We start from the raw sequence: 12,586 nt of genomic DNA, 5'->3' as shown, positions 1-12,586 counted from the left end.
AAATGTCTGCAATTTCTTTTTATTTTTTAATCATCTCTCTGGTAGATAATTATTGTCCTTCTTTTTGCTTCCCATCTTCCAAAAGAAAAGCAAAGAATATAATGAGTAGGGGTACTTCCTTTTATAATGTGTCTTCTATTTTGGTTGTCTAGTTGGAATAGCTTTGCTGTTAAAAAAAAAAACCAAAACAACAACAAACAACAAACAAAAAAACCTAGAAACTCACCTTGCTCCCTTCTGTATTTCAATGTCCTTTATCTTCCAGAGGAGGCATGGAGCAGGCTTGCTGTGAAAAAATAAGGGTAGCTAAAGGTCAGGTTGAAATGGTGATGTAGAAGTCAGTATGTATTACAACATACAAGCAAGCCACAGTCTCTTACATTTCCGTTTTCATGTATTTAGCAATTGGACTTTAGACTGCAGAGTTTTCAGAAATGTTGAAACATTCAAGTATAGGGACTGTCATGAACGAGAGACATTTTGAAGGTTTTCTAGTCTAGAAGGGCTGTAACTATTTCTCTTTTTTTGTAGGGGGGTGATAATGAACTCATACAATTACTTACAGACATCCTGCTATGTATAATGTGGAAAGGCATTGAAAAATCTGATGATGCTGCTTGGATTGAGAGAGGACAGGTTTTTTCTGCACTGACCAAACTGGGGATATCTAATGAGTTGCTGCGACCTTCTGATGAAATAAAACTAAAGTGAGTGTACAGTTCAAGGACAGGTTCTTTCATCCCTTTTGAGGAAAATCAGAAAAAGTAAGGGACATTAGTGAAGCTGGGAAGGGGTGGGTGTTTCCCAACAAGATGTACTTTACTTTGCTCTCTCTTCATGTAATCAGAGTATATTCTGCTACCTATTAAATAGTGTCATGTGGCCATAAGGTTTTGAAATTGTGTTGCTGGTTCCATGAGCTTCTCAAAATCTCTTTTACCTCACTGGCTTATCAAGAAGACAGGAGTTGTATCACTGCAGACTAAGAGATTTAATTAAATACTTAATTGGATTTTTTTAAAGCCACTTACACTTAGAACACATAATAACTTGGGATTTTGTTTTCTGTGCAGCTTGCTGGAGAAGATGTTAGAATGGTCAGTCACTGATAACAGAGATTCCAAAGCTCTCCCTACACATGCTGAAAATGCCTTCAAGCTCTTGCTAATTGTACAAGATTTCCTGCAGGCAGAAGGACTAGTTAATTCAAATTTATGGACAGAAAAGGTACAGTAACTGCATAATGGAAGTACTATTTATAGGCTGAAATAGTAATGAAAAAGTTGTCAGTTTGGATACTGTCATCCCTCTAGGCTAAAGAGGGGAGGTATTATATGGAAACCATCACTATATCATGATAAATTCTTTAAAAAAACAGGGTTTTTTTTAAGGCTACTTATTTAAAAAAATAAAGTGTAATGTTATGAGCCGTCAACATAGTAATTCCTAACCTGTTCTCCAAAATGCCTGCTTATAAGTAAACATAGCTTAATCTTAGAGCTTTTGATTGTTTTTAAAAAGTCTCCTGTTGGCAAAAGCTTTGCCTTCTGTGTGATCTAGCTTTGTGAAATCTAATTAGAAATGTGCTCTGAACTTTGGAGCAATGAGAATTGTGCTTCTTGCCAACTCTGAATTGAAAATAACAGTACTTTCATAAGTTATCTTCCACTCTGCCTGGGGAGAATTTAAAGCACCATAATATTCTAAGCAGGACAGCTTTAAGTCTGCTACAGAAGCATTCATATGATTCTGGGGCTTAACAAAAGAATTATTTTACATTTGGGTAATTTATTAGGGAATGTATCAAGGTATATTAGTTTTAAGCAAACATGACTGGATAGTGAAATGTGTTATTTGTCTTGTGAATAGCTACCTTTCACAAGGTTTGTATCACTTCTAGTATTGAAATACTGACAGAAAGGAGTGCCTCCTAATTTATTTACTTTCTTATTTTTTAAAAGTTGTTAGGAAGTTTCAAGCATTTCACTAAATCAGATATTCATGAAAGAAGTCTTATTTTCCTTCTCAAGGCACTGTGCGTATTGCTATGGCTGGTAAATTATACAAGCATTGCACTCAAATAATTTAAAATACAAAGAAAAAGAATGGAATAAAATCCTATATATAATAAACCCAGAAACTGCAAGTTCATATGGTATCTGTGCTATTAATATTAGTGTCTTTTCAGTGATAGTAATCCTGCTCATGGAGCCTCTAACTTTTCTAAGAAAATGGCACTTACTGGAGTTAAATTATAGGAAAAACATAAGCATATGTGCTATACGCTGGATTTGGCTTTGTTCAGGGAGGATACTTCAGTTAACATACTGGGCTAAATAGATTTTTGTAGTCAGGAATTGTTTCAAATTACTGGTTTAACTGCGGTGTTCTGGATATTTTTCTGGGTTTGGGTAAGTTAGAAGTGTGAACACAGCCTCTTCTTCAGCTTTTTGAAATTATTGTGTCTCTAGCTGGAGTAGCTGATGTTAATTTTATTTCCTGCAAATCTTTTGTTTTTACAATAGCTCTTGGAAGAACTAGTGACTCTCATGGATAGCCTGTCAGTCTGGTACTCTGCTGGTCTAGAAGCAACTAGACTTTCACAGGTGCAAGTGCAGTTGCTCCTTGGATTTATTGCACAAGATAACTTACAGGTTTGTTGCAAATTCCTGCCAGTGGTACTGTGTTTGAAGTGCGGGTTTGATGTAATTGTTGTAGTTTATGGGTTAGCTGCTCATACCAGTGAGCAGACTGATGGCACTCCATCCTTCTATAGGGAAGATGTTTTATTGGTTCTTGCCATTTGCAAATTTACTCTGCAGTCCTGTCAATTTGCACCTCCTGAGCATGAGAAAGAGGTAGAGAGCAAGCTGTTTGAAGATGGAACTATGTGGGCACTAGTGGCAGTAAGATAGTGATTCTGATTGTGACTTTTTGTTTCTACCATGAAATACATATATTAGCGGTTTCAGGTGTACATACATTAAGTGCACGTGAACCTGGACTGACCTGCCACATCAACATTTGGAACAAAGTTAGCAGAGCCGTGCCTAGAATATGAGCCCTTCAGTAAAGCCAGGACTGTTAGTTTAGGTGTGTGATTGTCTTAATGTGGCTTTGTGACTTTGGGGTTGCAGCTGACTCGGGTTTGGTCATCACAGGATGAGTAAATGGTCAGTGCACATATTTGATGCATGTGGGCATTTAGGCTACCTGGGATGCAGCCAGAATAGCAAAAACATACTCCTGTGCTAGAAAGATAGGTACTTAAAATTACTATTTTGAGTATTGCATTCATTTTTCATTTTTCTGTGTAGGTCTGTGCTATGGCAGCAGCCAAACTGAACACCCTCCTTCAGACCAAAGTAATTGAGAGCCAGCCTGAAGCATGCTACCTCTTGGGGAAGCTGGAAGGCATCTTGAGTAGATCAATTGAAGAGAAGACAGAAACTTACTCATTTTTGATTCCCCTGGTTCGGACATTGGTATCCAAGATTTATGAACTTCTCTTCATGAACCTGCATCTTCCTTCATTGCCTCCTACCAATGGCAGCCCATCTTTCTTTGAGGATTTTCAAGAATACTGCAGCTCTGATGAGTGGCAAGTTTATATTGACAAATACGTAAGTAGTAGATTCTTTTTGTATCATTTTCCCTCATTTTTTAGCTATGAAAGCAGAGGAACTCATTCAGAAATCATGTTGTGCATTTTGTTTTGGTGGAACCAGATAATTCCAAATATGAAACAGTATGAAGAGAATTCATTCAGACATGATCACGAGCAGATGGCAATTTATTGGAAAGATTGTTATGAAGCATTTATGGTGAACATGCACAAGCGAGACCGGGAGAGAGGAGAAAGTAAGCTTAAATTTCAGGTAAGGTTTTGAGTGAGTGCAAGTTTCTCTTCGAAATCGCCTTCTAAAAGATGGAGAAACTGAATTCCAGGATGATCCAGTTCAAGTGATTGCAGGCAGTTTGATTGGTTTAAGATGTTATGGGCAGTGTGACTTGTAGGACATGCTTTTTAATTCTGTTATTTCTAATTAAGTCTTACCTGTAAGAGTTATTTCAGGACAGTAGGCCTTTCTCATAGTACAGCAACCTAGAATTATGCTCAGCTATAAGCTACATCTTCTTTTACTCTGATTTATGCTTTGAATTATTAAAATCTCTTCTCCATTATGAGATGAGTCAGTGTGTTGGGTTTTTTTAACCCTACTTCAATACAACAAAAACATTTAAAACAGTGAACAGTTGCTATTTAATGTGTGGAAAAATTGTTTTTGAACTGGCCTTTCTGTATAAGGTCCAGACTCAGTTTAAGCATTAGAATTAACTGGTAATTATCATAGCTAGGTTACATTTCTCTTGTTTTCCCTTTGTCTTCTTAATAAGGGTCCTTGTAGTAAGTCTTTTTTATCCAAGTAGCTAAAGGAAGAATACAAAATAAGTCACATTCTAGAATACTAGAATTTAAAGAAAAATCCAACCTATTATTATAGGATTTCCAATACTGATCACTTTTCTGATGATGAAAAATTGATTTCATGTGGACTCAGCATTGATAACACTTTCTTCACATCTTTAAGTCAAAGTTTGGTGCCATTTCTTCCAGTACTAAGCTGTTAAAAATTTCTCGTAAGCATTATCTTAAATTTTGAGAAGTTTTTACTGCTAAACTTTCTTTGTTCCTTCTTAATTTATCAGAATTCTTTCAAGACACAAAATGGTGTTTTTAAAGGTCAGAATTATTTCAGTGCTACATATATTTTTCATGGTCTTTCAGGAGCATTTTGTGGAACCATTTAGGAGAAAGGCTCGGCAGGAAAATCTGCGGTACAACAGTATGCTAAAGCAACTTAACAGTCAGCACACAGCTACCCTGAGACAGTGGAGAGCAGCCCAGCTTTACTTGCTCTCTGAACGTGGTCCTTGGTCTGAAATGTAAGAGTGAAGTTCTTAAATCAAACCGTATATGATGCTTAAAAATAATTTTCTCACATGACTAACTTACTGTTTCACATGGTTAGAACCTTGTCAAATTGACTCTGATAACCATTCTTGAGATGTGAATTTAATATTGAATGAATCTTTTATAATGTTTTCTGCATTTAATTATCAAAATACAAAGTTTGAAGTGTAATGCTGAGCTGCTTGCCTGGGTACTAGATTTTCTTGCCAACTGACAAATAAAAATTAGTTAGCGATTGTAAAAACTTTTTGAGAGATCCTACAGATCAGTCGTTCTGTTGGAAAAGAGAGAGAATAGACTTTGTTAATAAAGATTTTGAGCTTTTAAGCATGAAACTAATTTCAGTTTAAAAGAATACATTTTGCCTGTCTTAGCTTTTGGGGAAGTTCTGATAAAGTTGTTGGGGTTTTTTTAAATATTTTTTTTTCTTTTAATTGTCATTAACTGAAAGTGTAAACAATTTGATGTATTTCAGTAGAAAACAGATACTATTTACAAAGTCTAAAGGATGATCAGAGCTGCAATATGAAATTAAAATGCAGTTTATTGCTTTTATGTTTTACAACGTACAAGTAGATGACCGGTATTTTTCTAAATATGTACTCTTTTGTAATCAGTTCATTCACATAAGTCTTTACCTTATTATAACCCTTTTTTGAATATTCTTGTTTTCCTAGGAAACAGCATCCTATTCACTGGAAGCTTTCAAATGTGGAAAATTTTTCACGTATGAGACTAAAACTAGTGCAGAATTATAACTTCAACTCTCATCAGGATGCTAGTGACCTGAGAGATAATTTAGGTAAAGTTGTATTTGCTATTTCACGTGGGATTCTTCAGTCTTTAATGAAGAAAGATACACACTTTACTCTTTGTATTTAAGAATCAGTGTATGGTACTTAAGTCTTGATTTTTCTTTAGTTCCTCTGTAGTAAAATGTATTTACATAAGAGTGGTGGTTTGACCTGAAGCAGCATTTTCCTACTGAGTAGAATTAATTTCCCCTTGTTCATTGAAATGTGTATTTTTGTTGCCAAAAAAAGATTAAAAACTCCTTTGTTTTAAAATAAGTAGTCACATACCTTGCTTGCATAAGATTATTTTTCAAGAAAAGGAAACAATGAGATCAGAATAATCAGGCAGTATTTCTTGAAAACCTTTTTGAGCTTATGATTTAAATGTATAGATATCATAGAATGGTTTGGGTTGGAAGGGACCTTAAAGATCACTTAGTTCCAACCCCCCTGCCATGGGCAGGGACACCTTCCACTAGACCAGGTTGCTCAAAGCCCCGTCCAACCTGGCCTTGAACACTGCCAGGGAGGGGGCAGCCACAGCTTCTCTGGGCAACCTGTGCCAGTGCCTCACCACCCTCACAGGGAAGAATTTCTTCCTTATATCTGATCTAAATCTGCCCTCTTTCAGTTCAAAACTGTTACCCCTCATCCTATCCCTACCCTCCCTGACGCAGAGTCCCTCCCCATCTTTCCTGCAGGGCCCGTTTAAGTACTGGAAGGCCCCTATAAGGTCTCACCAGAGCCTTCTCTTCTCTGGGCTGAACAACCCCAACTCTCTCAGCCTGTCCTCACAGGGGAGGTGTTCCAGCCCTCGATCATCTTTGTGGCCTCCTCTGGACCTGCCTGAGCAGGTCCGTGTCCTCCTTATGTTGGGGGCCCCAGAGCTGGACACAGCACTGCAGGTGGAGGGGCTTCACGAGGGCGGAGTAGAGGGGGAATATCCGCTCCCTTGACCTGCTGGCCACACTTCTCTTGATGCATCCCAGGACACAGTCGGCTTTCTGGGCTGCGAGCGCACATTGCTGGCTCAGCCAGCAATTCTCTCTCAACATTCTCTGCCCAGCCTGTATTTGTGTTTGGGATTGCCCTGACCCATGTGCAGGACCTTGCCCTTGGCCTTGTTGAACTTCATGAGGTTTGCACGGTCCCACCTCTCCAGCCTGTCCAGGTCCCTCTGGATGGCACATCCCTTCCCTCCAGCGTGTCGACCGCACCACACAGCTTGGTGTTTTCATCAGCGAACTTGCTGAGGTGCTTTGTTTCAGAAGTCTTCCAAACAGCTGTTAGTGGTAACACACTTGTAAACTCAAGTAAGGAAAAAACAAATGGTGTATTTCCATGAAATCTGCATGCTTTAACAGTGTCTGGCAGAACACTGCAAAATATCTTATTGGAAATGTCCACGTCAGAATTGAGTTTAAAATTTTCTAATGTTTGTCTTCCCTTTATGCTGTTATGATTTGACGTATATTTCAGTGAAGTTCAAGGAGTATTTTTAGTACTCTGCTTGCCACCAAAAGTATTTAAGAAGTCTGGTTGCTTCTTACTTAGTTTAAAACCAATGTTCAACAGATGATACACTCAGTAGTTTGGCTTTCCAAAAGTGTTGTAGCAAAAAGTTTCCTGAGCTGAAATGTCTATTTGTAATAGGTGTGCACCAAACACAGCCCTCTAGTGAGTCTCTGCTTCTGGAGGTGGTGAAGCAGGTGAAAGTGAGTGACTTGGAAGATGATGTTCTCGAACTACCAGAAGAAGATACAGCTGCCAGTTCCAATTTGTAAGTACAACAGAATAGAACAGTTGAAATTTGTTTCTGTGCTAGGGATAAGGAGTGAGAAACAACTTAGGGAGCTGATTAGCATACAAAGCTTGCCTCTTTCTTTGTCTGGCCTTAACAATCCAATCCAGGGCTTTGTAGTAGTTCTGAACAGCAGAAAAGTTGCTGTTGGATTTATCATTGTCAACAATGAGACATAACAAGCCCCAGGGAAAAGAAGGCAGAACAGATGTTGGCGAGGATCCGTTAGTGATTCACTGCTTTTAGTTGGTCTGAAGCTGAAGCTACAGAATTGTTGAGGCTTTTCTATTGTGTACTTTGGCTGTAATTCTCAAGAAGTATTCTGCCTTGTAAGGGCATAGACCAAACTGGAACTGGCTCTTCTCCATAGATGTCGGGGCCATTCTCTATATCATCAGCTGCATAGCATGGATGTTTGCTTGGTTGGCATTAATCTGCTAGAGAGTACTCTGTGTTTAAGAGTATTCCAGAGGGAAGGCGTAGGCCTGCTGTGCTTCCTTCATGTCATTTGTGTGACTTAAAAAAAAAAAAAAAAGGGGGGGGGGGGCGGGGGAGAGGTGGAGAAACGTGGGAAGATAGCAAATGCTTCACTCCATTAACTGGACATGTGTGATCTTGTGTGTGCATCTATGTGTGTCTATGCTGTTGAAGTCCATTAGAGATGTGGCACTTCTTTGAGTGGTACTGATGCATTTTCTTGTACCTTAAAAGTTATTAAATGCTTGCTTGTGATGTGTCATATCTATAGACTTCTGAGCAACTATTACTTCAAATACTTCTGAACATAACTTTACTCACATGAACCAGGACTCGGCTCTGCTCTAGGCCAGAGAATTTAAGCATCTGGCAACTAAATAAGAAAGGGAAATGCAACTTCATCTTTTCATACTTCAAGGGAGGTCAAGTCCATTGTGCCTGAGACTGAAATATCAAGCCTGAAGAGCAATGCTGTGAAATGCTGCTTGGCAGTCTAGTCTGAAATGTCCAAGACTGTTAATGGAAGTAGCTTCATATTTACGTTGTATTTTTAATGCCATTCAAATTTGATTATTTTTTGGAACTGTACTCTTACCAAGTACCTAAGCAACTGTATAATCTACACAACTAGTAACACTTAGTGGTATTTTTCTAGGGATGAGAAAGATGAACAAAGTCAGAAAGAAAAGCTAATATTGTCTGAAGACTGTGAACTTGTTACAGTAATTGATGTGATACCTGGCAGGCTGGAGATCACTACCCAGCACATCTATTTCTTTGATGGTAGCATTGAAAAAGAAGAAGGTGAGCATGATCAGTATCTCTTTCCAGTGCAGTTCAGCATTCTGTTTTTAGTAGGCTGAGTTTGATTTTTTTTTTTTTGAGAATGAGTGTCAAACTAATTGTGAAGAGACAAGTTGTGGATCTGTAGTTAAAATTAATATTGTACTTGGTGTCAGTGGCTGGCTGATCCCTTCAGAATCAAGAATCTGGAACTGTACTTGCTGAGCTGTTAAATTGATTCACTATTCTTAGTATTTCTTAAAAATTAAAAAACCCAACTTATTTATAAATATTAAGTTTGCTGACTAAAAAAAGTCATTACCTCTAACTTGTTGCTTAAGTGGCATCTCCCTGCTCTCCCTGACAAATAATGTTTCACTTGTACATTGATTAAAAAATAGTATTAAGTAATGAGTAAATAGTAGTAGTAGTATGTAAACATTAATAATTTATATTAATTTAGTGAACTTTAATAGAATATACATAGTTGAGTGTGAAAACAGTGAAGTGAAATGTTTGACCAATAATGGTAAAATTTTCAAAACCAGTACATCAGGAAGATGGCCTTTTGGGAATTTTAAACGTAAAAGCTTCTATCTGAGCCTGTTTAAGAAAGCAAATGGGTTTGGTTCATATTTTTTGTCAACAGAATATATTTATAATATGTCTTTTGATCAAAACACAAAACCAAATTCTTCACTCAATTGGGTGCTGCCTCTTTCTTTCATCAGGAACAGTAGCTGAAGTTAATAATGTTTTCCTAGCAAAATGGTTAATCAAGACGCATATAAAATTTGCCTTTTCTAGGAATAACTTTGGGGTGATTGGAAATGATACTGCATTATGTCTATATGAAAAATTTTTGATATATTCCAAGTCAGTAATCAAATGCTCTTCCTAGGGGTAGGTTTTGATTTCAAATGGCACCTTTCTCAAATTCGAGAGATACATTTGCGTCGGTACAACCTGAGGAGGTCAGCTTTGGAGATCTTCCTTACAGATCAAACCAACTATTTCCTCAACTTCAATAAGGAGGTATGGGTTTCCCAAATTTCCTTGATTTGTCAAGTTTAAGTTCACTAATTGTGTCTAATTTGAGTCTGGTGTCTTTCATAACACTGTAGCATAGTAGCAAAATGTTTGCTAGATATAGCCATTAAGGGAAACTAGACTGCAGTCTTGAAAACCTGTCTGATATCTGGAACTGATTAGTTGTGAAAAGGTGGATGAAACAAGATTCTTCTTTTTCCTGTCTCTCTCTCTTTCTGTTATGATACAGAACCATTATTCAACTAAAATTCCATCAGTAGTGATCTAAATATCTTGAAGTCCACACATCTTTTTAAATACTCTGAGCAAATTAATTACAAAGCAAATTAGACTTTCATTTTACCACAACACTGGAAATCATTGCTATTTCTTCTATATTCCATGGTTTAGGATTGGTGAACTTGTTTTTTCCTCTGGATAATGTCAGTAATCCTTTGTATGTGGGACTAAGATAAATAATAGAACTTAGGGTGAGTTACGTACCAGTAGGTCAGTTTATGAATAGTTCCTACAAACTGTTGTTTGGTTGTTTTTTTAAGTAAATAAATCTTTGCAATAGTTTTATAGGGAAAACACTGGTGTAATTTCATTTGAAAAGCAGCAGTATTTCCCAGAAGAATTCTGTGGCAATAATGATTTTCTGTGTAGCATCTACACAAAAAGAAAAAAAAAATCACTTCATAACATACATTGTCTTTATATCTTGTAACTGAAGGTTGTCATGTCCATTCATGTCCAGATGTTTTATGCAGCATGAAATAGAAGTTTTCAAAAGTGTAACTGTGTTCCATTTATTTTACATTTTAATTATCAGAGAAGTTGTTTACTTGTCAGTTTCAATCTCCAGAATAATTTTTTTATTAATGCTGTTTTCTAACAGGTACGAAATAAAGTATATAGTCGAATATTGTCACTGCGTTCTCCAAATATTTCTGGGACCAGATCTCCACAGGAACTTTTTAAAGCTTCAGGTTTGATGCAGGTACGAGACTTCAGCACAAATGGTCTAGAGTATTCCTCTGTTTCTTGAAGGGAGTCCTGGAAGGTCCTCAACTACTGATTTTACTTTTTTTTCCCCAGTGTTTAGATGGCAACTGCCAACTTCTGTACCCTCAGTCTGGCCCCTGAACTTTCACTTGCATAGTTTTAGAATTGCTGTGTTTTGTGTTTACAGTCAGTGAGGTAAACGGATAGAGCCAGGCTTTATTGATGTGATTATGACAAGTATTCCAACAAAAATGGAAAACATGTAGCAAACTTGTTTCTGTTTTTAGTCCATGATCCTGAGTGCACGTTTTGGAACATCTTTCACTACATGTGCAAATAATTTTCCCTTCTATCTTTTCATGATGGGGCTTTCAAGAAAACTCATGTGAGGATTAAGTGGGAAATAGGATCTTAAGGGAGTTAGTAATATTGTTATAGAAGAAAAATGTCAAAATGTCTGTATTACTCTAAGCATGGATAAATTTTTAAATGTAGCAAATGTATTTTATCTTCCATCTCTTTATGCCATAATTAGTGTTTTCTTCTCTGAGGGAGGAAGCTTTACAAATTACTTTTAAAATATTGGAAATACTTTGGTTTTTCTTTGTTTCCCTAATGATAGAAGCTATCATGTTTTACGTTTACATAAAGAAAATGTCATCTGTAATAAAATGCCTCCTTCATACTGTCATCAGACAGATACTGAGCCCTTCTGATCTTTGATTTAAAATATAATAGTGGAGCAAAGGCTCAAAGACAATGTTAGTTCACAAATTCCTGTACTATTAACCAATGGGAGAACAATTTCTAAGTAAGCTTTGACCTTGGAACTCTAATGGATTTCAAAGTTCTGTTCCCCTTTTTCTTAGTATCTGTTTACCTGCCTTCCTTTTGTTTCTTTCCTTTCTGTTTTTGTTCCTTTTTATTCTGAGGCTGCTAGTTGTCTACTGACCTGTATTTAAAACAGTACTGGCATCAGTCAAGGACATGATTTCAATGAAATATAGGTAGCATAGTCACTGAATCAAAGGGAAAAGAAACTTTATTAGGAGAAATTAAATTTGGACTTTCATACCAGTCTTACAACTTGTGCCTTTTACTTACCAATACTATCCTCTGGCAGTCAAATACTGACAAGACATGTAATTTGCAGCAGTGGTATCTTTGATATAGTGACTTTTACAGTATCTTTTTTTGTCCTTCAGAAATGGGTGAACAGAGAAATATCCAACTTTGACTACCTTATTCAGCTGAACACAATGGCAGGACGAACTTATAATGACCTTGCTCAATATCCTGTGGTAATTAAAAAAAAAAAAAAAATTAAAAAATTTTTGCCAAAGGTATGTATTTTTTTCTCTTTTGAAAGATGGATTTTTAATCTCAGTTTGATCTTTGACTTTTTTTTTTAGTTCCCCTGGATTTTACGAGATTATACTTCAGAAGAACTGGACCTGAATAATCCTGCAGTCTTTAGGGATCTCTCCAAACCCATAGGGGTTGTAAATGAAAAGAATGCTAAGGCTGTGAAAGAGAAGTATGTGTTTGAACACTCAGTTATGTTTCTTCTGTCTTTTCTGAGCCTCCAGGCTAATAACACGATTTAAAAAGAAAGTTGTTACAGTGAAATTTTTAAAAGCTAGTTTTATAATATCACAGATGCATTTGCAAAGGTTGTTGATTTGTTGTTCCTGCTGCGTTTAGGTTAGTTAGCTTATA

The 12,586-nt window shown here is 36.8% G+C and overlaps 1 protein-coding gene across 14 annotated transcripts in view; it reads left to right on the top strand.

The window, feature by feature from the left end:
* Window positions 1-12,586, top strand: part of NBEAL1 (neurobeachin like 1) — a 91,478-nt gene that overhangs the window by 56,783 nt on the left and 22,109 nt on the right. For 13 of the 14 annotated variants that reach the window (XR_012629448.1, XR_012629447.1, XM_074873022.1 and 10 more), the window contains 13 exons: window positions 532-707; window positions 1,074-1,227; window positions 2,526-2,654; window positions 3,318-3,623; window positions 3,729-3,878; window positions 4,790-4,947; window positions 5,653-5,777; window positions 7,423-7,549; window positions 8,703-8,851; window positions 9,732-9,865; window positions 10,761-10,862; window positions 12,073-12,168; window positions 12,280-12,404. Coding sequence is in view for 12 of the 14 variants with exons in the window: in XM_074873022.1 (XP_074729123.1) it covers window positions 532-707; window positions 1,074-1,227; window positions 2,526-2,654; window positions 3,318-3,623; window positions 3,729-3,878; window positions 4,790-4,947; window positions 5,653-5,777; window positions 7,423-7,549; window positions 8,703-8,851; window positions 9,732-9,865; window positions 10,761-10,862; window positions 12,073-12,168; window positions 12,280-12,404 (1,931 nt within the window). In the remaining 2 variants the exon portion in view is untranslated. The remainder of the gene's footprint in view (window positions 1-531; window positions 708-1,073; window positions 1,228-2,525; window positions 2,655-3,317; window positions 3,624-3,728; window positions 3,879-4,789; window positions 4,948-5,652; window positions 5,778-7,422; window positions 7,550-8,702; window positions 8,852-9,731; window positions 9,866-10,760; window positions 10,863-12,072; window positions 12,169-12,279; window positions 12,405-12,586) is intronic. The other variant, XM_074873021.1, reaches the window with a different exon arrangement.

This window comes from Strix uralensis, chromosome 6 (genome assembly GCF_047716275.1).
Source record: "Strix uralensis isolate ZFMK-TIS-50842 chromosome 6, bStrUra1, whole genome shotgun sequence".
Lineage (NCBI taxonomy): Eukaryota > Metazoa > Chordata > Aves > Strigiformes > Strigidae > Strix > Strix uralensis.
This window is presented reverse-complemented; position numbering and strand designations above follow the sequence as displayed.